Below are 25344 nucleotides of genomic sequence, written 5' to 3'. Positions count from 1 at the left end.
ATGCTCACCATCACCTTCAGTTTGTTTCTGCTTTCTGAACAAGAAACACAAGACAAAAAGGCAGCATTAAGCATGTTCACGCACCAATGGAGTTACGTGGTTCATCTTGGGGATGTACAAAACAAATAAACTAAAGGCCTCACAGGCAGACAATGGGTGATTTTTTTTGAGAAGACAGGAGGTAAAAAACATAATTCATCATTAAAATGTCTTGTTATCCTTTCCAGAAAACAGCATGCTTTTTGCAACTGTTTACAGCACTTTCTGATGTGGAATGCAGGTAGTTTGTTTTATTATTGCCAAATGGAAACTTTGCTTTGCAAAACTGTACTGCAACTGTAAGATAAGTAATAAAATTGTGGCTGGTACTGGCGCCTGATGTAATAATTAAATCAAGTACCTGCCCCCTTTAAGAAAGTATGAACTTAATTGGTGAATAGACAAAAGTAAAGGTGTTGGCGCTAGAAATTATCATACATTAATTTATTTATTTATTTCAGGTACTTATATAGCGCAGTCAATTTACGCAGCGCTTTACATATACATTGTACATTCACATCAGTCCCTACCCTCAAGGAGCTTACACTCTAAGGTCCCCAACTCACCATCATACATATACTACGGCCAATTTAGACAGGATCCAATTAACCTACCAGCATGTCTTTGGAGTGTGGGAGGAAACGGAGCACCCAGATGAAACCCACGCAGGCACCGGGAGAACATGCAAACTCCAGGCAGGTAGTGTCATGGTTGGTAGGCGAAAGTGCTAACCACTACATCGCTGTGCTGCCCAATATTCAACATATGTGAACCATGTGCAAATCGCAAACTAATAAAGTTCAAAGTGACAGTCACAACACCATAGAATATATAAATTCTTCTGGTTTGATGTGCCTTCAAATAAATGCTTCACCACGAGTGCTCATGAGGTAGATGGCAACTCACCAAAGGAGTATGGTCACTTTTTATGGTAGGTCAGATTGCACTTTTATTGAATAAATCCTGGGTAAACATCTCTCCACTGTGGGATCCCCTCCAACATAGGTCAAGGATGTGGAAACAGACTCCACCAGGGACACAAAGAAGAGCTCTTTTGCTGTAGTATGTTTTATTAAAATGGTTAAAAGTTATAACAAAAGTTGCACTCACATGTGACACTGCCAATCCCAGTGTTTCATCAGAATCGGCGACCCATCAGAAATTGCAACGGAAGTCGCCGCCATTTTGCTACATCCCGCACTCGGCCACAGTAAACATACAGTGAGAAGGCGGAAAGCGGACATCTTGTTACAACCGAGTTATACATTTCACTGTTATTTTTAACAGTAAACTCAGCTTATAACGTGAAATACATTATTTACAATTCCGTCTGACTGTTTAGATGTTGATTTTTGAAAGCAGAGGTGTTCTGTCAGATTAGAAAACCTGTGACAGCAGCAGGCTTGCCGCTGCTTTCAAAAATCAACATCTAAACAGTGGAAGATGGTGGCGATGGAACGTCGCTTCCGTTACAAATTCTGACGGGTCGCCGATTATGACAAAACACCGGCACTAAGGTGTCTACAGCATGTGTGGATGGGTATATCAGGCTTGTGGCAGCGTGCGATCCACGCCTCTTTCTGTATATACTAATTCGTTGGATGTTTTCCCGTACTGGCGTCATCGGGAAGACAAGTGTGACCCCATTCACCTACATGGGAGGGCTACAGCGTGGCCCCATTCACCTATATAGTGATGCCTGTCAAACTCAGCATGTAGCATTAAAATTGCTGCAAAGCATCACAGCCATGTTTACTCAACTGAACAGTACCCTGTCCACTTATAGATGGGTGGTAAAAAGAAGATCAAGCTCCTGTTTTTACTGCCACCTGGCAGCCCGTGTGAAAAGGAGCCTTAATGTATATCCAGGTTTGGATAGAGTAGGCAAATAAAGGAATCCTATCAGGTTCTTATTGCTGGCTGGGTCCCTTCTAGGGAGATTTGCTGCTCTATCTGTTCTGGTAAATTATATCACTGACAAGGTCCAAAATTTGGAATTGCCACCAGAACAGGGAATGTGAGGAAATCTTCCAATGGGGAAACTTGTTATGGTGACAACTGTATGAGAGGGAATTTCCCTTATTCTGTAGAGTTTTCACATACTTTCCTGTTGTGAACCTAGATGGCAAAAAAAAAAAAACACACATCACACAGGATTTAAATTTTTCCCTGCTTATTTCAAAATATGTATATATTAAAAAAAAAAAAAAAAAAAATAGCTATAACCTTTACGTTAACCACTTCCTGACCGCCCTATAGCACTTTTACTGCTACAGGGTGGCAGCCGTGTGCAGGAACACCTATATATACGTGATCCTGCACTTCCGCCTGCAGGGTGATAATTCACAGCAGAAGCCGATCTGCGGGTGCCAGGCACTCGATGTCCTAAGAGACTGACACAGAGAACTGAGGTATGCCTATATAAGCAAGGCATATCTCAGTTCTTTCCCCAGTGAAAGCAGCACACTGTGCACACAAAAACACTGGCTATGCACAATTAACCCTCTGATCGCCCTAGATGTTTAACCCCTTCCCAGCCAGTGTCATTCGTACAGTGATTTATTTTTAGCACTCATCATTGCATTAGTTTCACTGGTTCCCGCAAAGTGTCAGCTAGTGCCCGCCAATATAAAAAAATAAAAATACAAAAATTCTGTAAATATATCCCATAGTTTGTAGACACTAATGTTTGCGCAAAACCAATCAACATACGCTTATTATGATTTTTTTTTACTAAAAACATGTTGCAGATATTTTTTATTGGATGCGTTTTATAGCAGAAAGTAAAAAATATTTTTCTTTTTTTTTTTAAATTGTCAGTCTTTTTTTGTTTTTAGTGCAGAAAAAAAAAAACTGTGGTGATCAAGAACCACCAAAAGAAAGCTCTATCTGTGAGGGAAAAAAAAAATACAAAAATTTGATTTGGGTACAGCAACTGCACAATTGTCAGTTAAAGTAACGCAGTGCCGTATTGGAAAAAATGGCCTGGTCATGAAGGGGGGGGGGTGAATCTTCCAGAGGTCAATTGGTTAAAGCAGAACTACAGTCCACAAATACTCCCCTCTGCTCCAGAGATGCCATATTTTCTACTGGACCTCTTCTGGGTGCAGGGTCTTTGGCAGTCTTGAATGGCTGGTGTGGGATGAAGCAAGTCCTCATTCATTCATCACGGCACGGAGGCCAAGCTCATTGCACATTCTAGAGAAGGTTGTGAGCAGGCAACATGTGCTTGCTTTATTGCAGAAGAGACATAGCATGACCCTTCTACAGCAAAGGGCTTGCCTGCAATTTTTTTTTAACTGTAGTTCTGCTTTAGTATATGTGCTTAGCTTTTTTTTTTTGTGAGTGATTTGCTAAAAATGATGCTTAACTTTTAATATAAGATAAGGAAGTTTACAAGCGTCTTTGCTCATAAAAAGCTGACCACATGATGAGTAACCCTAATCTGTACAAATTTGATGCTATTGTCTGTTAACTGTATAATGCATGTGGCAGATACCAGTAGCTGAATGTCTGTAGACATGCTGGGTAGACAACTGCAAACAGTGGAGTCTCATTGCACAGCTATCTTCCACACTCCACCAACGTAATCTCACAAGGGAATGGCTATTTGCAAAGGATGAAAGCATAACCACTTGAAAGAGGAACTCCCACCAAGAATTTAAGCACACAGACTTAAAGTAAAGCTAAAACACACACTGTTTAATCTATATTGTCCCTTCTATTTCTGTATATGGAAAATAGCATGTTTTTTTTTTTTTAAATTAAAATAATTAAGCATCTAAGCACCTTTTTGCTATGTGATACACAGCTGTCACATGAACTAGATCTTTCCCAGCCTGTCCGCAGGGAAACATAGGCAGGAGGAGCTTCTAGTCCTCTGCTGCTGGTCACATGTTCAAAATAAAAAAAAAAAAAAAAAAGTAAAAAAAGTAAGACTACAGAGTAAAAATAATTATTATCAATAAATTATTTTAAAATCGTCTTACAAATATATATTTGAAATCAAATCTTTATTATATTTGGCAATAACCTGGTGTGGGCAGATTTCTTTCAGTCACAGAATGTATCGCATCCCTCCAGCAGGTGTCTTATGCCGCGTACACACGACCGGACTTTACGACGGACTTTCTGAATGAACGGACTTGCCTACACACGATCAACCAAAGTCCGACGGATTTGTACGTGATGACGTATGACCGGACTAAAACAAGGAAGTTGATAGCCAATGGCTGCCCTAGCGTCAGATTTTGTCCGTCGGACTAGCATACAGATGAGTGGACTTTTCGACCGGACTTGAGTCCGTCGAAAAGATTTGAAACATGTTTCATTTCTAGGTCCGTTGAACTTTTGGGGAAAAAAAAAAAGTCCACTGGAGCCCACACATGATCGAATTGTCCGACGAACTCCGGTCCGCTGGACCAAGTCTGCCGTAAAGTCCGGTCGTGTGTACGTGGCATAAGAATAAGAGGGAGGTGAAGCCTCCATTAATATTCATATAATATCCCACATGTCTAACTCTATAGTCACATGGTGTGCTCAGATGTGAGAGGGAGAAAATGCTCAGCATAAAAACCTCACTGAAAACTAAACATGTGCAGAGTTGCCAGCACAGCTGTAAAATCCCTAACTGAATTGGGGACTTGGACAGAAGGTAATAGAGATAGAGAAAAAGGACAGAGAGCAGCAGGATCAACTAGTTTTTTTTGCAGAATACATAAAACGAATCTCATAGTGACTGAGTCAGTATGAAGAGCATGGAATACACCTTTATTGATAGTTTTTTATGCTGTGGGTTTAGTGACACTTTAGAGCGGTATTAAACCCAAATAATGGACAAGAAGCATAAGATACACTAACAAATTAAAACCAAACTATTTCACACAGCAGTTACAGCAAACTGTTTTTTTTTTTCATTTTAATAACTAAAAGATGAAAATTAAAAAGAAAGCCTAAAAAAGAAAAAAAAACTGATGAAGCCATCACATATAAGAATTGGTAAAGTGCAAGACAATAAAGTTTTTCTTATGGGTTTAATACCGATTTAACTGTATTAAATAACAATGTTGAATTCTCTGTAGCCACTGGTAACACTGCCCTGAAAAATACAGAAATAAGCCTCCTACTCTTAACAGGCTGATCTCTTTTGAAAACATACTTATTTTTTAAGAAATTCAATGAGGATGTTCGATTCTCTCTGGTTGCAGTGTCTTAAGTTTATTTGGCCCGCATTGGAGCAGGTTTTTGTTTTAAGTACAGTAAGTCCTCTACTTACCAACAAGTCAGTTTCGGGAGCTCGTTCGTAAGTCCAACGATGATCAGCGCTTGCAGACAAAGGCTGTGAGAGCTGACCAGTGTTATCTGGAGGGGAAAGTTCCCTGTCAGAACACAAAGACACAGTGGAGGAGATTCCTGTACTAACATTGCTTGTATCGTTACAGCAATCTGTCAGTTTTTGATTAGTTCTGCACGCTGAGTGTACCCAGCTTTACAGGACTACTGAACATGCAAACACATCTTCTCATCTTTGAAAGTACGCAAGTTGGACGTTTATATGTAGGGGACTTACTGTATTGGTTTACATGTATGGGGTTATATGCTTTTATAATTCTATGACTTTGTCAGCTACAGCTGATGTTATTTTGTAATTGTACCTATTCATGTGCTTATCAATATGCTTGTATGCTCTGAGGAGTTGTCATTAGGGTTTTCTTTTTCCTGAGACATCGTGTGTGGCATGTTTTGTATGTTTTGTTTATGTCAATGGCTGAGAGCGCTGACCAGAGTGTTCTGGCGGGGGGTTGTTCCTCTGTCAGAACACAATAGCTCAGCGGGGAGATTGCTGTACTAACATCACATAGTACAGAGAACTCCTCAGTTCTTTTATCTGTTCAGCCCACCTCCTGCTGTCACCTTTAAATTCCGAGAGGCAGGCATTCCAATCATGTGATCGCTCTGATTGGCTGTCACAGTGGTTACATGATTGGAAAACTTGCAATCGTAAGTATGCATTGGGAGCTTTCTGGTACCCGCTGGGAGCACGCATGGTGCAAGCTCTTAGCACAGAAAAAAGTTTACATAGGGTCACATATATGCTGCCACTCAGCATGAAAGCCCACCTGCCGAGAGGCCGCACATATGCGTACAGCCAGCAAGAAGAGGTCAAGGCTAGTGTCATATCTTAAAGTTATTGTAAAATCTCTTTTTTTTATTTTTAAATAACAGGTTATATTTACCACCCCTGTGCAGTGAATCTTCTTCTCGGGTCCCTCCTTGCTGCTCCTGGCTCCTCCCTTCTGTCGCGTGCCCCCATAGCATGTAGCATGCTATGGGGGAACCCGAGCCGTAGCTCCGTATGTCCATTCAGACACGGAGCTGTTGTTCAGCCCCGCCCCCTCTCTCTCCTGATTGGCTAATTGACTGACAGGAGCGGGAGCCAATGGTGCCGCTGCTGTGTCTTAGCCAATCAGGAGGGAGAATCCCGGATGACTGAGGGACTCGTGGACTAGGCTGGATAGAGATGGGGCTCAGGTACGTATTGGGGGGGGGGGGGTGCTGCACACAAAAGGCTTTTATCCTAATGCATATGCATTAAGATAAAAAAACTTCTGCCTTTACAACCCCTTTAACCATTGTATAGAGAAACAAAAGTATAGGAAGAAAACTACTTTAACGGTAAACATTGCAATACCAACTCTATTAACCTCTTGCTGACCACGTAACATGTGTCCATGGCAGCTTAGGTTTCTGTACTTAGAGGGCTCATTTACAGCACAGTCACCATCTGCTCCTGGACCCTAGTTATATTCAGGAGCTGGCAGGATGGGCTCCCGATCATGTGACTAATGTGACAGCCAATCACAGTGGTCATGTGATCAGCAATTCTTTACTGTACCCCAGGCAAAAACTGTAAAAAAGAAAAGTAAACAAACAAAAATGTACAAAAAAAGTGATGGTTTATATTGCAGAGGAGTGCAGGAAGCTGAAGGTCCACTTTAAAATGGAACTAAACCCTTTGATTTAATATTTCCAAAAACAGTTATGCCCTGTACACACGATCGGACTTTCCGACGGAAAATGTGCGATCGGAGATTGTTGTCGGAAATTCCAACCGTGTGTAGGCTCCATCTGACTTTTTCCATCGGAATTTCCGACACACAAAGTTTGAGAGCTGGATCTAAAATTTTCCGACAACAAAATCCGTTCATGTAAATTCCATTAGTGTGTAGAGAATTCCGACACACAAAATTCCATGCATGCTTGGAATCAAGCAGAAGAGCCGCACTGGCTATTGAACTTCATTTTTCTCGGCTCGTCGTACCTGTTGTACGTCACCACATTCTTGGCGTTCGGAATTTCCGACCAACTTTGTGTGACCGTGTGTATGCAAGACAGGTTTGAGCCAACATCCGTCGGAAAAAATCTGATGGATTTTGTTGTCGGAATGTGCGATCGTTTGTACAGGGCATTACACTCAAGTTATGCCGTGAATTAGAACAGTCACAGTTGCTTGTGCGGTCAACCAAACTGTCAAGCGTCATAACTGATCACATGTGCAGCATCATGGAAAGTGCAGATTGGACAGAGCCTAGGATGGAGGTTTAGTTCTGCTTTACGCTAGCCATGCATACATCAACTCTTGTTCAAACAGCACAGATGTAGGAATCTCCACTGCCAGCTAATGGATTCAGACAGCCACTACTGCTTGAATACCCAAACAGTGACTACATCCGATATGATGCAGCCCTTGTCCAGTTAACAATTCTTTATCAAATATTGTCAAGCCAGAGCATAATGGGAGAACATAGATGGTGCTATCTTTCTGGAGAGGCAAGCAGACAAAGGCAGGAGGAGAACTATGACCTCGGAGATTATAAATACCTGGAAGTGTTCCGCTTACACATAAAACTTATGATACATGCATGCAATATGAAAAAAATATATCCCCTGCCAAGTCCACTTTAAACTGCAGTTTTCAAAATCAGTTCACAAAATGTAAAAAAAAGAGGTGCTGCAGTGGAAAATGACACTTAACATTTTCCATTATGACATAGATTTATAAAGTTTGGTATACGTTAGCTTTAGACAGTATATAGTCAAAAGAAAGTGACTCAAGAGCTTTTGTTTAGTCTAAAATAACCACAGCCATCCACATAGGAAGGAAACAAAACTGCCTTGTACCCCTTCACACAAATGATTTATTTGCATACGATGTACATTGTGCTGAATACAATGACCACCTCATCATTCTAATAAAGCAACCAGTGACTGGTAAATGTGAACTGGAGCAGACTACGAAATTCTATTCATGGGACACTGAATAAATTCAGCCTCTAAATCATAAGTGACTGGAAGAAATGGTTTTGAAAATACTCTAATCATCACCGATTATCAAATAGGGAGGAATTAGGATCTATGGTATATTTGATACCAGCTGCAGAAAGTTGTAAGGAAGTAACAATAACATGATACATTATGAGGCTTCAAGAAAGAAACTCAAGCAGCATATCATAACATGTACAGCCTTATTTCACATTAATGCAAGCTCACCTTTTCAGAAAAAAAAAATGAAAGTGAACACCCAACACCCTCGCTTCCCCAACCACAGGCCTATGTCCCATGGTTCCCACTCTACTTACCTCCATATGTGATGAACTGTCAAGAGTCCACTCAGCTGATACTGCAGTATGGGGAAATCTCTGCTCTTTCTACAAGGCTTCCAAGATGGATCAGGGCAAAGCTCTATGCCAGAGCCGACCAATCAGAATTGCTCTGATCCATCCTGAAAGAGCTGCAGAAAGAAATAATAATATTTCATTTAGTTAGGCTTCACATTCACTTTAGGAGGTTAATGCTCAGGGTATTTTTTGAGGCCCTTCGTATGTAAGAAATGTGGCCCTAGTAATCTTGCACAGTTCAGCATTTCACTTTATTTGAGAATGAAAAGGTCTACACGCTATAGGTTTCTCTTTTCGTTTAGGATCATTTGTTTCGGCTGATTAAATACGGGGAGGTAACACATGGGTGGCCAATTTGTAAAATAAAGAAAAGATAGAAAAGTCAAAAGGTCATGTTTTGCACTTGATGGCTAAATCCTTCTGCATGCCACAGTCCTACAAAGCTCACTGGAATATAAGCAGACTTCAGGCAAGAAATTTGTGCAAACCTCTTCCAAACAAGACCTCTAACTAATTGGCATATTAATAGTAAATCTGTCACCAACACAAATGTCTGCAGATATAGCCAAAGCGTCCGAGCTGGGAAAAGGGTGTAAAGATCATACTTTTGGTACAAATGACAAAAGAAAACGTGTGATGCCTTTAAAGGAGACCTAGACTAAGAAGAGTGCATAGGAAGCCATTGATGACCTTCTCCAGAAAATGCTTGCTGCCTGGCTATTGTGCTAATCCAAAAGCTTTCGCACTTTCTAAAATCACAGTCCTGGAACAAGCACACAGATCAAAGAAGTCAATGTGAAGTTGATGCTCCTGATCTACATACTTTTTCCAGATCAGTGACTTTGAAAGTGTTAAAGCTACAGGATCAGCGTGACAGCCAGGCATAGGTTTTCTTTAATGGCCAATTTCTGTTACTCAACACAGTGGCTAAGTGGTTAGCCCTAGGGTCACTGGTTTGAATCCCAAACACAGTACTACCTGCCTGGAGTTTGCATGTTCTCCCCGTGCCTGTGTGGGTTTCCTCTGGGTACTTCAGCTTCCTCTCAAGCTCCAAAGACATGCTGGAAGGTTAATTGGATCCTGCCTAAACTGGCCGTAGTATATGTATGTATGAATGTGAGTTAGGGACCTAAAATTGTAACCTGCTATTCATTGCTTTCTGTACCAGCAGCAGACCTTCAGGTACCACACTCAATGCTGGCCTCCACATTCAAACAGAGCCTCTTTGTTTATGATCAGTATATAAGTAATATAGTCATGAGGTGAACATAGATTTAGAGCATGTGGCATTTATCAGTAGCAATTGGCAACAATGGAAACAGATTAATGACTTCATCACACTGATAATAGCAATATTGTTGTTTACACAGCTGTTATGCCTCCTGTCACTAAAATATATATTACACACGCACGTTTTCATAACTTCACAGAGAACTAATGTCCTCTGCAAGAATACTGAACTGTACACACAAGGCATGCATGAAAATGAGCAACAGAAGAATCAAAAATCACTTTTTTATTCTACATAAAAATTAGAGGGAATATACAGAAGACATAACAAGCATATGTGACCATAAACTTACAGTGCTTATAGACAAAAGAGGGAGGTCTGTCATGCGGTTGTGATATACCCCTAGACACACTAATCTGCCAGCTGCTCCAGTAAATAAAGGCCAGCTTGGCCAACTGCTCCTTTTTTTGCCTACAGAGAAAAAAGGTGCATTACAGACACCACCTATGGAAAACAGCAACCAGAAAACAAGTCAGTCCCCGTTTTCCCCGAGAAGCCTAGGTTAATGAGGTTTGCAGTCCAAAACTACCCAAATCAGGTGACCATCACCTTATGTCTAGAGCAGCCTCTATAGACCTTTTTAACATGGAGGAACCCTAAAATACCTCTTCGATCTCAGGAAACCCATGCCAATAATTACTAGATCAGCTTACAGTACATTAGTGTGATGGTCAGTGGGAAGAGTGCTCCTTTTACAGATAGATAAAAAGATCATTGATGCCAGTGGTAACTTATCTGACCGCAATACATTACTCTTTGCTCAAGGAACCCCTATCAACCTCTGGAGGAACCATGGTTAAGAAAGGATGGTCTAGAGCTGGGTTGTCAAACTTAATTTCATCGGCCACATCAGCTGTATGGTTGCCTCCAAAGGGCTTGTTGCATCTGGGGCGCGCCATGCACAGAGCGCCGGGTTCAGGAGCGCGCCATGCACAGAGCGCCGGGTTCAGGAGCGCGCCATGCACAGAGCGCCGGGTTCAGGAGCGCGCCATGCACAGAGCGCCGGGTTCAGGAGCGCGCCATGCACAGAGCGCCGGGTTCAGGAGCGCGCCATGCACAGAGCGCCGGGTTCAGGAGCGCGCCATGCACAGAGCGCCGGGTTCAGGAGCGCGCCATGCACAGAGCGCCGGGTTCAGGAGCGCGCCATGCACAGAGCGCCGGGTTCAGGAGCGCGCCATGCACAGAGCGCCGGGTTCAGGAGCGCGCCATGCACAGAGCGCCGGGTTCAGGAGCGCGCCACGCACAGAGCGCCGGGTTCAGGAGCGCGCCACGCACAGAGCGCCGGGTTCAGGAGCGCGCCACGCACAGAGCGCCGGGTTCAGGAGCGCGCTACGCACAGAGTGCCGGGTTCAGGAGCGCACTACGCACAGAGTGCCGGGTTCAGGAGCGCGCTACGCACAGAGTGCCGGGTTCAGGAGTGCGCTACGCACAGAGTTTGGGAGTGCGCTATGTACATAGTGCAGGGTTTAGGGGTGCAGTATGCACAGTGTGCAACCCCAAACCCCCCTCCCCCAAAGCTTCCTCACATCTCTCTCACTCTTGCCTCCCTGTGTAAGCGACCCTACCTCACTTTGCAAGGAGATCATTTGCTCTCTCAGATTCTGCAGCTCTGTCCCCGCCATGAGTGTGTGTAGGGATCTGCTAGTTCTGGAAGCCATTGAAAGCAAAGCTGTCCTTTGTAAACACAGAAGGCTTCTGTATTCACAAGTCACAGTGGGGATCAAGAACAGAGGATATGGAGTTCTGCCATGTTCTGGCTGCAAAACTCGGTGCAAGGGCCACAGGACAAGGCCTGGCGGGCTGGATTTGACCCATGAGCCTTGTGCTTGACATAGGTGGTCCAGAGGTACCTCTAAACTGAAATCTAGCCATATACCTTGTGAGGTATCTTGCAATAGACTTCTGCGCTACTATAATGATCCGCGTACAATGATATGTGTAATGCTGCAAAATCAAAAGTAGTGAACACTACTCACTACCTATAAACTAAAAAATTGCACAATAAAAACTAATTGTGTATGTGATTCCGCGCAAAACCTCTAAGTGAGCTGACTGATAATAAAAAATAAGGTATAAAAGCACTTGGTGATGTATAAATATCAATTGCTAAGAAAACTATAAGTGTAGTAGTTCATAGGTGAACGTGACTACAATGCTAATACATCAAGTGAAGTGACAAATAACATATATATATATATATAATGTGACTTTAAAAGTGCAAGTGCGTTGATAGAAGATCTGGTGACTTTCGTGGTATTAGATGCCCACTCGGGGCTCTCAGAACTCTCACCTTGATGACACAATAAAAGTGCCTATGTGAATCCGTTAGGTGTTGCACTCCATCCAGTCCGATTGGTAATGGCGTTCTGATGCGTCTAAGGGGAGGAGATACTCCCTCCGATAGGCGGACTCCACATAGGGGATAATCAAAAGGAGGGGACTCCGATAGTGTGATAACGTATAACCAAAGACTTTTATTAAAAATATACCTGCTTACATTAAAATTAGGGTAGTAGCGTTGAACAGCGGTAAAAAACAGCGAGGTTCTGATCACATTAAAATTAGGGTAGTAGCGTTAAACAGCGGTGAAAAACAGCGAGGTTCCGATCGGAACCTCGCTGTTTTTCACCGCTGTTCAACGCTACTACCCTAATTTTAATGTAAGCAGGTATATTTTTAATAAAAGTCTTTGGTTATACGTTATCACACTATCGGAGTCCCCTCCTTTTGATTATCCCCTATGTGGAGTCCGCCTATCGGAGGGAGTAACTCCTCCCCTTAGACGCATCAGAACGCCATTACCGATCGGACTGGATGGAGTGCAACACCTAACGGATTCACATAGGCACTTTTATTGTGTCATCAAGGTGAGAGTTCTGAGAGCCCCGAGTGGGCATCTAATACCACGAAAGTCACCAGATCTTCTATCAACGCACTTGCACTTTTAAAGTCACATTATATATATGTTATTTGTCACTTCACTTGATGTATTAGCATTGTAGTCACGTTCACCTATGAACTACTACACTTATAGTTTTCTTAGCAATTGATATTTATACATCACCAAGTGCTTTTATACCTTATTTTTTATTATCAGTCAGCTCACTTAGAGGTTTTGCGCGGAATCACATACACAATTAGTTTTTATTGTGCAATTTTTTAGCCATATACCTTGCTGTCTAATTAAACAATATTCTTTAGATTTATTTATAATTATGTGGTCCAAGTGTCCACCCAAAGATGGCCGTACACTGGTAGAATGTCAGCCCATTCACTGGAATCAGGTGAAATTCAAAATGTAGGTGGCCCTACCAGCAGTGCACGGCTCAACAAACTTTGAATAAAAACTTAAAGGGAGCTGGCTGGAAACTGTTGGCTGAACAGTGACTGCAGTGAAATGACTGCAGTCACTTTTTGGGTATTCTGACAGGGAGCTGGCTGTCAGAATACAATAGTCGGGAGAGGAGAATGGAGTAAAAAGAAACTTAAGACACCTTCATCCATGCTACAGTGTAGATGGACGAATCTCTTGCTGTACCTATTGTATTTTGACAGCTGGCCCGACCAAACGGGTTTCCCACTAATTGGATTTTGGCTAGTTAACCAGGAACTGGTTAAAATTCATAAAGTGTATGGCCAGCTTTACCAGATACAACTTGAGTGGATTGTTTAGGTAGGGCTTCTATTAAATAAATTTACTGGAGCTAAAGGAGATTGAAGAGAGATTGCATTATCAGATTGGTGTATGGTCAGGTTGTTGAAAAAAGTAATAAGAAAGGAAGAAATAATCAGTACAAATGGCAAACAAAGATATATACTCAGCTTTGTGGCTAATAAGACATTTTAGGAATCTTATCTACAGACCTAACATAGCTGCATGAACATTTGATGTGGTCATTGAGTGGTCTGCCAAATGTGTTGATGCCCTCTCTGTTTGAAAAGTAATAAACACTTCCCCATCATGAATGACTAAATCTAAAGTCTGGAGCCTTGTAAGTCATAAATCTTTAAACGTTGAAACCCTTTCTTTGGATCAGACTAAAACATTGCAAAAGCTAGCTTAGCTAAACCCACCCATTTGTTTGTTTTACAATACTTCCAAACAATCAAGCCTGCTTGAGAGCAAACAGACCAAAAATAGAAGAGGATGCAAGGATTAGGTAATAAATTCATGTCTGAAAACATCCCATTACTAAACGCACAAAGGGTTACCTGGGACTGGGACATCATGCCGATAGGCTGGGTAACAAATTCAGTAAGTGTAGCCATGTTTGGTTAGTAGGCCTCAACTTCAAAAGGGTCAAGCTTCAGTCAGATCTCTGTCATACTGATGAGAAAATCTGTAAAATGGAAAAAAAAAAACATTTATTAAACATCGTGACTATTGCAAATCATATGCCTGGAAGGACTTCAAAAGGCAACTACACGTTTGTGGGGAAAAAAAATCAAATCAAAAAAATATATATTATAGTGTTTAAATTGTAACATATTGTAATTGAATGTTATTAAAAAGTGACCTTTCCTTTCCAATTCTGTACACAGCTGGTGTAAAGAACGTTCCCCAGAAAAGTCATTTCCTGCTTGTGATTGGCTCACAGAGGAAGTCTGCACTAAGATACAAGTCAAGCTTAGGCATCCCCTCCAACAAAAATGTCATTTTTGGGGAGATACTCCCAAAAGGGAAATCACGTCTAAAGGGATGCAGACTCTGACTCTATCCTCAGAGCCCTGCAGGTGCAGCAACTGACTGTTAAAAAAACATTTCCATACAGATTCATTGTGCACATGGTCACAAACACACAGGGATTTCTTCAGAATAACAAACGGTAGGAATCTGCAACAAAGTTTGTTAAAATCCTTGTAATGTGCATAGATCACCCAGAGGGGAATGCTTTTTTTTTTCAACAAAAGTAGAGTTATTCTTTAAAGTAGAATTGAAAGGAACATTTGTTTTTTAGTTTGGAAAGAGTACAGTGTCAGTTTTATTTTTATTTTTTGTCGTCTGTGTCCCAAACGGGGGAGATTTCCCTTTACTTCCTGTCCCATACCTACAACAGGAAGTAAGAGGAAATCCCTCCAAAGTGATGAAATACCTAGTTGTCACCAGAACTAGTGTCCCAATTGGAAGAGTAACCCTCTATTTCTGTTCAAAGGACCATTCATAATTTGAAAAAGCTATCCTTTGGAACACAAATCCCTTTGCATCATCGTAACTTTCATCATGTTTACCTATTTATTTTTTTTTAAACTTTCCAGTTCAGGCCACCCCACCCCTTGTCTTGGTTCTAATCTAGGCAAAAATGGCATGCTCAACTGTGTGTTCAGAGTGGTGTGTTTTCAGCAGGCTTCCCCAGGACCAACACAGAGTTTAGAAATGTATCTATTTTAGCACTTACATCATTTAACATTAGGGTGTGTGAGAGAAGCAAGAGTCTGCAGAAGCTGTGTTTTGAGAATAGCAATCCTGTATCACGATTAGGGGTTCTCAGAACACAGGCAAAGGAGACCCACTTGGACTTCAGTACTACAGATATACCTGGATGGAAACTTACTGAATGACATTAATTTCACTAAAGAACTGTGCATCATAAACTGCCATTTTTCCTTTTTCAACCTTTCGTCACATAGCACTGCTAATCTCCTAAAGCTTCTTTATAGCCACTTCAGCATACATGTACGCACTTCAGTGATGATTCTTTATTAAAAAAGTCCCAAGAGTCTCTAAAACACATATAGGCTCCTCTTATGGTGCCCTCCATGAGCTCAAGCCTAGACTGTACTGGCAAAATGATTTGTGGTAAACTCTGCATTCTAATGTCTATAAATGTATCATATAAAGTGCTGTACAAACCTCGCCAAACAACACATAATGGAAAATCTATAAAATCCACAAAGATACGTTCTAGTTCCAAAAGGAAAAATGCTAGAAACATAACTGCTTAGTATTTTCCCCAATTGAAATTCAACTTATTGGACGTTTTTTGAAAAGAACCTTCCCTGAATCTTTAACAGAAATGCGTGTGCTTATATACATACATACACACACACACACATACTGTATAGATGCCTAGGACTATTTTTCTCTGGGTGGTTGGGAAAGGTTTAAACTGAACTTTGGGTATGCTCTTTAGTGCATACTTTTATTGGTTCAGTTTGGCACAATGCAAGTATGTATCTCATAGCTGGGGGGATAGTCACTGTAGTAGTTGGTGTTACTACAGTGATAATATAATCATCTAGATCCCACTCTGCTCGGCAGCTTCCCTCTGTACACTAACCACTGTGGGCTGCTCACTTGACACTATGATCATTTACAGAATGCATTGTATTTTTTCAAGACATTCTCCGATTGGATGAGGTGGAGATTGTGAGGTCATTACTACTCCCCCTCATCTTGTCTCATCGGAGAACACCTTGTATTCATTTAAAACATGTACAAGGTCTTCTACAATTGGCAGTGGCGCCAAACGAGCAACCCTCTCGTCACTGGTCAGTGCGCAGAGGGAAGCCGCTCACAAACAGAGAAGAACTCAAATGATTGTATTATCACTATAGCAGCATCAACTACAGCTTTCCCAGCTGTCCCTCAAGTATGAGATTTTGTATACTTACATTGTACCAATATGGACTAAAAAAAGCATGCAATTAGAATCATACCTGGAGTTCAGAGACATGGTAATTTATGTTTCTAATAAATCCACTGTGGTCAGGTATCCGATGCAATGTGCAAATCTCTGCTTAATATAAGCCTTCTTAACGTGACTCCACCATAAGAAAAGTATGAGGGCTGCAATGCTAATGTGTCGTGCTGATGCTTTCAATGCTGTCTGAGTCTCTGACCTGGAACAAATATAGAGGTAAGCAAATCTGACACTTTCCTGCTACTCATGTACCATATGCTTTTGTTCCAGGCCCTTGAATCACAAGCAACGAAGCCAGACTTAGCCAAGAAACTAGCATTTTGGAAAGAGGTCCAGCTGTTGTAGCTGTAACAAAAATACCCATGTATTGCCAGCCAAACCTGGACAGAGCCTTCATTTTTAGCTAGGTACTTATACTGCAGTTGGTGGTATATCTAAGGTTACTTTCACATTGTGGGGTGTACTTTCTGTTCTCATGCGGGTTACTATAGACTATTATGTCCCGCATTTTTGGCGCATTTTCTGAAAAAGTGTACTAAAAGACGCAGCACGCAGGACTTTTGGTGTGCTTTTAGAAACTGCGTCAAAAGCATGCAACATAATAAAAAGTCCATGGGAAACCAGGGATGACCCACACAAAAACTGCAGGTACACATGTGCTGCAGTTTAGTCCTGGTTTGGCAATAGAATAGCAGCCCAAGAGCCCTTTCGCACTGGGGCGATGCGGGTGTTAGCGGTAAAGTTTTAGCAGCGCTTTACTGCGGTTATGGCGGCGCTAGCGGGGCCGAATAAAGGGTTAAAAGCACTCGTGTTGCATGTATACACCGCTCCCTCACCGTGCCCCAGTGTGAAAGGGGTCTAAAGGAGATTGGAATGTATCTAACCAGCTGAGCTTTGCCCAAAAAGATAGTTTAGTTGTAAGTGCTGTCTTGTCTATATTTCCATCGCACACATTCCTGGATCACAGGCTGATCTGTAGCAGGTGCTATAACGATTACCAGCTAGACACTAGATATATCACAGATCAATACACATATTCACCAGCACACCATGGATCTTCAATTGCAGTCCAAAGCTTTCATTGCAGAGACATCACATCACAAAAGAACAAGTGCAAGGTTTTGGAGCCATGCAGGTCCCCCCTGACAAAGGTGTCCTGCGTAGCTCTGAAACTTTGCACTTTTGTGATGTGATCTCTCTGCAATAAAAGCTTTGGACTGCAACTGAAGATCCATGGTGTGCTGGTAAATAAGTGTATTGATCAGTTGTAAGTGTAATCTGCTAATGGTCACAAGCTGACTACCTAGGGCTCATGAAGACAGGTAAGGATGAGCTCTGGTGTGTTCGCACAGCCCACATGTAGAGCCCGCCAGGAAGTCGGCACTGTGCTGCGCTAATCACAGGCAGTGAGACATCGTCCCGATACGCGGCTGCAGAGATCGGGAAATTTCTCACTGCCCGTGATTAGCGCAGCACAGTGCCGACTTCCTGGTGGGCTCTGCACGTGGGCTCTGCGAACACACCAGAGCTCATCCTTAAAGACAGGCATAATAATGTATATGTCTATAGAAAAGGAGGGAGATGGCGCGAGAATCAACTGGGCAGTGGTACTAATAAAATCAAAAATGAAATAAAATAATAATGAGGGGAAGGGGAAAGGCATAGGGAAATGATTATAACGAGGGGGATTCAGTTCAAAAATAGTTCTGGTATAAAATGGAGTTCTAATATGAGTTCCAGATTACACTAGCGGCTGCAACCTTGAGAGTGGAAGCACAACTCTGGAAAACAAACATAAGAAAGGACAAGGTGCGCCAAACTAAGTGTAGTATTGAAATAATCATTTCATCAAAAATAAGCCAAGTGGCTACTCACAATAGTAAAATGGTATCAAGCACATAAATAGGGGGTCCAGGATACAGGGTGTGAGGTCATCAGGTGGTCCAAGATGCAGTCCGTACAATGGGATGCTGACTAGATCACAGCGCTACAGATGGTGGGCTGCCGGGGTGGTAATGGAGCGTCTGTGGATGTCAGAAGGCATAGGATGTCCGGTATGCTGTGATTCACTGTGTCTGTATGGAAGATGGAAGCCGGAAACCAGAAATGTGTGTCAGCGTGGAGCGCAAGCTACGAGGACCGGAAGTGACGTCTTTAAAGCAACCAATCAGATGACGCGTTTCACAGTCTCCGCTGTTTCTTTAGATCTCAAATTTCTATTTCTGGCAGAATAATCACATGTAAAACGTACATAATAGAATGTAATGGTCTGTGGGTGCTTCTGTTTAGTTGCGTAGATGCGCACATCTGTAAAGTTCTTTTCTTCCGTTTCTTTAACTCTGTTTTCAATCCCAGGAGGTACACGTGTTTACATACGTACACATCAATTACACACAAATATTGACCGCACATGCAGAATATTCTTGTTTTATTTTAAGCAGCTGTACTAAGCACGACATGGCTATGTACATGGGCCCATAATATACAACATTGCTGTGTTTAAAGCCATAAAAAAAAAAAAAAAAAATGATCCGAAACATATCTAAAACGCAATGTCTTTTTACACTCCTGTGCATGAGCCCTTATATGTAATCATACCTAATATGCACTCAAGAAACCAGATCTCTTTTCCACAGTTCCAGGCTCTGTCCCTGCTCACCTGGAGTTATGGGTGTTCCCCAACTCCCTCGGTTTCATTTTCCACAATAGCAAATAAATTCAAAATCATATAGCCAGTGTGGGAGTCCACCACCAGAGTCCAGAAAAAAAAGAGAGGCTGTAGACCCCCTTCTGAAAACGCTAATTGCTTGCCTTTCTCATAACGAAGTTTAAGGCCCATATACACGATCGGACTTTTTGACAACAAACATGCAAATTAGCTGTTTTAAGGCAACATCCGACCGTGTGTACGCTCCATCGGACAAACTTGTTCGGTTTTCATCGGACAAATGTTGGCTGTGCAAACAGACAAACTTTCCGGCAACAAAAGTCCTATGGTGCAAAATCCTATCGTGTGTACACAAGTCCATAGGACTTTAGTCCAAAGTACAAACACGCATGCTCAGAACAATGCAAAAGATCAGACAACAATAAAGAAGTTGACCAAAGGGTGGCGGTAAAGAGCTGAAAAACCACGTGATTTGGTGAAAGTTGGCTGGAAAAGTCCTGTCGTGTGTATGCTTAGTTTACGGCCAACACCCTTTGTACAAAAATCCACAGGAAAGTTTGTACAAAGTCCGATCGTGTGTATGAGGCTTTACACTCCTGATTGGCATACTTTGCCATACACTCTGGGATCAGTATGACAGACAGGCAACTAGCATTTTTAAAGAGACTATTAGTTTCGGATGTGGTAATATTTTACCTGCAGACACGAAGCAGAAAAAAGGAAACCGAAATTAAAAAAAAAAAAAAAAACATAGTTTGCAATAGCTTGTAGAATAATAAGGAGCTCAGGTCCACAAACCATGGAGTGTTCAATAAGGTAGAGTGGTTTTTGCACGGCACAATTACTGTCCACATCAATACTCATTTCTATACACTGGCACTGGCCACCCACTGTATGGAATCCACCCAATTTGACACGAGTGGTAGACTGAATGGCAGTGTCTGGGTAAAAGATGGTATTCTTAGCATCACAGCTGTTAGTTCCCTCTCATGTTCTCTCTGTATCCAGTCTCTGCACTCCAACAGTAACATCCTTCTGTTGCAATAGGCTCAATTCACTAAGCTTTTTTAATTACTTGTATATAAACTAATATTTTCAGCAGTGGGAGCTGAGAATACGTTTTATGGCTGGAAACAGTGATTTAAGGCTGTGTATACACTCTAAACAGTGTGGATGGATAAATCCTCCCGCCAGCTATTGTATTCTGACAGTCAATACCCGCAGCTGTCAGCATACCCAAACAGTGGCTGCATCTGATTGAATGCAATTGCTGATCGACTGACACGTTTCGCCTGGTTCCTTTGATTCTCAGATGGAAGGATTTTAGGCAGGAGGGTGCTGAAAGGACCACCCACAGCTCAAATGTATTGCCAGCTTAAGGCTCTAGTCACATAATTGCGTAGCAGGAATGAGAGTTCCCGCTACTCAATTTAGTGGAGCCATTTGCACACGATTTTGTGTGCTGAGCCCACTCCTACCTGCTTTTGTCGCTCAAAAAAGAAGCTCCTGCTCCTTTTCGGGTAACAATCTTCAGCAATTTTGAAAGGTACAATTTGATGTGACTGCCATTTGATTCTGTTGTGTGCCAATGGCAGCAGCATCGCATCACATCACATTTGTGTGGCATTAAGGAATAATTGTGCATGGATTTGGAATCACCGTCAGAACGGTGGCGAATGGTGCAGTGAGCAGTTATCAGCTACATTATTCCCAGTTAGTTTTAGCCCAGGTTCACACCAATGTGACTTGAGGGTTCAAAGTCGTATGACAAGTCCCACCCCATTTGCAGCATTGAAAATATTCAAGTTGAAGCATCTTTGAAAAAGGCTTCTGGACTATTTCTGTGTGATTTCAGTGAGACTTGCATTGACATCTGTTAAATGAAGTCCCACAGAAATGTATTCTCTAGACCTAAATAATACACATTCTGTCACGGAATGAGAATATTACTCATCCATAGATACAGCAAGGTGTTATCACCCGGGGGCAGGAAGTGTGTTACTGGCAGGATCGCCAGGTGAAACTAAAGGAAAATGACTGAACTAAGAAAATTCAGCCACCACATCCATGGACTCCTAGACTGACAAACTGTATATTCCGATTTTTTCCAGGGGTAGGATACACTTTAAGGGTAATGTTGCTAAAAACCTAATTTTACCTGCCTCTGATTTCTGTGACACACACAAGAGCTTGGACAGAATGCAGGAAAGTATAATCTTACTGAGGGGTGGTTCACATGCTGTGCATTCCTGTGCGCTTCACATGCAGTGCGATTACCTCCCATTCATTTTGAATAAGCTGAAATTGCATCGCACCAAAAATAGTACATACACTACTTTTGGAAACTCACTGCAACCACGTCTGTACCATGCAATCCGGTGCAGGCAAACACATGGAATTTGTGACCTGCCTTTGGAGTGTCATTAACCTAAAATTGACACCTGCTACAGATCGCAACTGCAGTGTGTTTTGAACGCAGTGTGGTAAACGCACATGGAACGTACCACCCTCATTATGTTCTGGTTATTATGACAGCATTAGGACACTAACAATAAATACTTTAGTACACTTGGATAGATTAATTGCTCTTAAAACAATTGCAACATTAAATTGGAAGTAAACTCCAATGCATGACTTTTACCTATAGTTAAGCCTATAATAAAGCTTACCTATAGGTACAGTAAACGCGCTCTGAAGGAATGGCATACTGTGCCGTTCCTTCAGAATCTTGTTCAGTGAACGGCGACTCCCGCACGCATGCGCAGGAGTGACATCATCACAGTTCTGGCCACTCACACAGCTGGAGTCCTCGAACCTGGAAGGAAGGTGGAAGCTCCTTCAGCGGTGACTTTGCACCGCTGGATGGCTTCGTTCTAAGGTAAGTTTCACATAATGTGCTAGTATGCGACGCATATTAGCACATTATGGCTTTAACTTGAAGGATTTTTTTAAAAATTAAAATAAAAGCCATTTACTACCGCTTTAAAGTTCCATTCACATCATCTGGTTGTGGCAACCTGCACTTCATTGCAACACATGGCATGTTACATACGTTGGTGCAGAGTAATGCCTTTTATTTGAAGGACATCTCAATGCAATTTGCTGAACGGATTTGCATTCCAACATGTAGCAATGCAACAACATGCATTGTGGTCCACTGCCAAAAAATGGTGCATGCACTTTTTTTGGCAGAACAATATATGTTCATTGCAAGGTGCCACAGGTGCATTATCGCACCAAGATGGTGTGAATGGTCCTACATATGCACTAGCCAGCACAAATGTTTACATAGATGATTTTGGAGCTGGACCTATCTCTGGGAACTAATATGGATCACCCAGGAAAAATCCCAATAAACTCTTTCCAAGACATGTGTTTGTTTTCCCACCAATTGGACAATCATCTTCTATTGTCTATAGCTACCTTAACTTTTGGTATCTTAACTATAACTAGGTGCTACATAATCAGAGAAAGACACTAATCTATCCCTGCTCTATCTTCACCAAGCACTGGAGGACAGCACTTGCCTATTATCTCTCATTAGCAGTTGTTAGTTGCCACCATGTCTATCATCCAGTTAGTAGCCTCAGAAGAGACATTCCACAAGAGGCACCTACAAGTCAGACATAGGTATACCTATAAATAGGTAATTATAGTGCAGCTGAACAGTAAAAAAATAGTTGTGACCTTTCAGATATTATAGACATCTCACACACCTTAGTTTTAGACATTTCTAGTCTTTTGTAGGAGCTCTGCACCCAACCACAAGCCTGCTCCACCCACCCAGAGTACAGCCAGCAGCTGGTGTCTCCAGCCTGGACAGTATCACCATGGGACAACTTCTTCCCACACACATCAATGGGATGGGGTGGTCTGAACAAACAGTCCATAGATACGTTCTAATCTAATTATTCCACCGTAATCCAATCTGCTCCTGAATAAGAGCTAAACCTATTTCATAGTACACAGGAAAAAGGGGATTCCTTTCCTCTGAAAGTTTGACAGACAGCAGGAGATTTGTGAAAAATGTAAAATAAATAATAAATACATTGCAATTGATGAAGAAGGTGAAAATGAGGGGCTACTTTTTTTAGGGGCATAACCGTAATGAAACGTCACACACACAATTACATTTTATCCACCCAGTGTAGTGTGTCACATCACACTCTGTAAAAGTGCGTTTACGTTAGTGTGACCTGAAACAATAGGACACAAGGACACAAGACAAATTGCCTTGTCAATGCCTTGGAACTGTGTTGGGCGGAGCAGAAGAGCAGGGGGAACAGAGATGGGACAGATGTGCAGGAGGTACAGTGGTGGGGCAGATGAGAAAGGGGGTTACAGTGATGGGGCAGGTGAGCGGATAAGTTCAGTGTTAGGACAGATGAGAAAATGGTTCAGCGGTGAGACAGAAGAGCATGGGGGTATGGCAGTGGAGCAGATGTGCAGGGAGGTACAGTGGTGGGGAAGATGAGAAAGGGGGAACATTGGTGGGGCAGAAGAGCAAAGGGGGTACAGAGGTGGGGCAGAAGAGCAAAGGGGGTACAGAGGTGGGGCAGATGTGCAGGGGGTTACATTGGTGGGACAGAAGAGCAGGGGGTTACAGTGGTGGGGCAGAAGAGCAGGGGGGTTACAGTGGTGGGGCAGAAGAGCAGGGGGGTTACAGTGGTGGGGCAGAAGAGCAGGGGGGTTACAGTGGTGGGGCAGAAGAGCAGGGGGGTTACAGTGGTGGGGCAGAAGAGCAGGGGGGTTACAGTGGTGGGGCAGAAGAGCAGGAGGGTTACAGTGGTGGGGCAGAAGAGCAGGAGGGTTACAGTGGTGGGGCAGAAGAGCAGGGGGGTTACAGTGGTGGGGCAGAAGAGCAGGGGGTTACAGTGGTGGGGCAGAAGAGCAGGGTGGTACAGTGGCGGGGCAGATATACAGGGGGTTACAGTGGTGGGACAGATGAGCAGGGGGGTTACAGAGGTTACTAGAGTAGGACCCATTAATTCGGGGTACTTTGTCGCAGTAAGTGGGCTTAGCACTATATGACCATATAGTGTGACCAAACCCCCGTATTTTTTGAATATGTTCAGGTGTTTTTAACTAGCCTTGCAGGAAATGTCATTCTTGAATGTGTGCGCTGTAATATGTTTTGTACTGTTGGGTTACAGTGGTGGGGCAGATGTACAGGGGGTTACAGTGGTGGGGCAGATGTGCAGGGGGTTACAGTGGTGGGGCAGATGTGCAGGGGGTTACAGTGGTGGGGCAGATGTGCAGGGGGTTACAGTGGTGGGGCAGATGTGCAGGGGGTTACAGTGGTGGGGCAGATGTACAGGGGGTTACAGTGGTGGGGCAGATGTGCAGGGGGTTACAGTGGTGGGGCAGATGTGCAGGGGGTTACAGTGGTGGGGCAGATGTGCAGGGGGTTACAGTGGTGGGGCAGATGTGCAGGGGGTTACAGTGATCTGAGGTGTGGTGTTGCAGGAATTGGGCCTGATCTGAGGTGTGAGAGTGCAAGATGTTAATTTCTCACTACTCAAGTAGTTTACAGCATTTACTTATAAAAAAAATCCTTTCCGTGATTGAGAATGTGAAGTTGACATTTTTTTGTTATAAATTCAGCACATTCCATTTCTTTGAAAACATTTTTCGGCACACTGTGCTCAAAAGGTTGGCTACCCCTGGTCTAGAGGGGGGAAAAAAAGCTGGGTAAAAGCAATTCAAAGAGTATCATTGAGGGCTTATTCTCCCACATTCCAGGACAGTGTGTTTTGACAACCCATTCACTTGAATGGACCACAGAAAAAGTAGCGCTTGCACACTGCACCAAACTGTACTAAGGTACCATGCGATTGGGTGCCTGCAAATGCTTTACCTTTGCGACCTGTGTTTGCGGTGTCGTTAACAATACATTGACCACCACATGCAGATCGCAAGGGCAGTGTGTTTGAACACAGTGTGGGAAATGTGGACAGAACGCGCTTTTCCTGCACCACATTCTGACGTGAACTGCTCGGAGAGAGGAATGGAGTGGACACAACTGAT

General features: G+C 42.7%; 1 protein-coding gene across 3 annotated transcripts in view; it reads right to left on the bottom strand.

Annotated features, from left to right (window-relative positions):
* Window positions 1-25344, bottom strand: part of LPAR1 (lysophosphatidic acid receptor 1) — a 258641-nt gene that overhangs the window by 88429 nt on the left and 144868 nt on the right. For all 3 annotated transcript variants that reach the window (XM_073591097.1, XM_073591086.1, XM_073591107.1), the window contains one exon: window positions 14221-14348. In XM_073591097.1, the coding sequence (XP_073447198.1) occupies window positions 14221-14277 (57 nt within the window). In that variant the 5' untranslated portion in view covers window positions 14278-14348. The remainder of the gene's footprint in view (window positions 1-14220; window positions 14349-25344) is intronic.

The sequence above is a fragment of the Aquarana catesbeiana genome, linkage group LG01 (assembly GCF_042186555.1).
Source record: "Aquarana catesbeiana isolate 2022-GZ linkage group LG01, ASM4218655v1, whole genome shotgun sequence".
NCBI lineage: Eukaryota > Metazoa > Chordata > Amphibia > Anura > Ranidae > Aquarana > Aquarana catesbeiana.
This window is presented reverse-complemented; position numbering and strand designations above follow the sequence as displayed.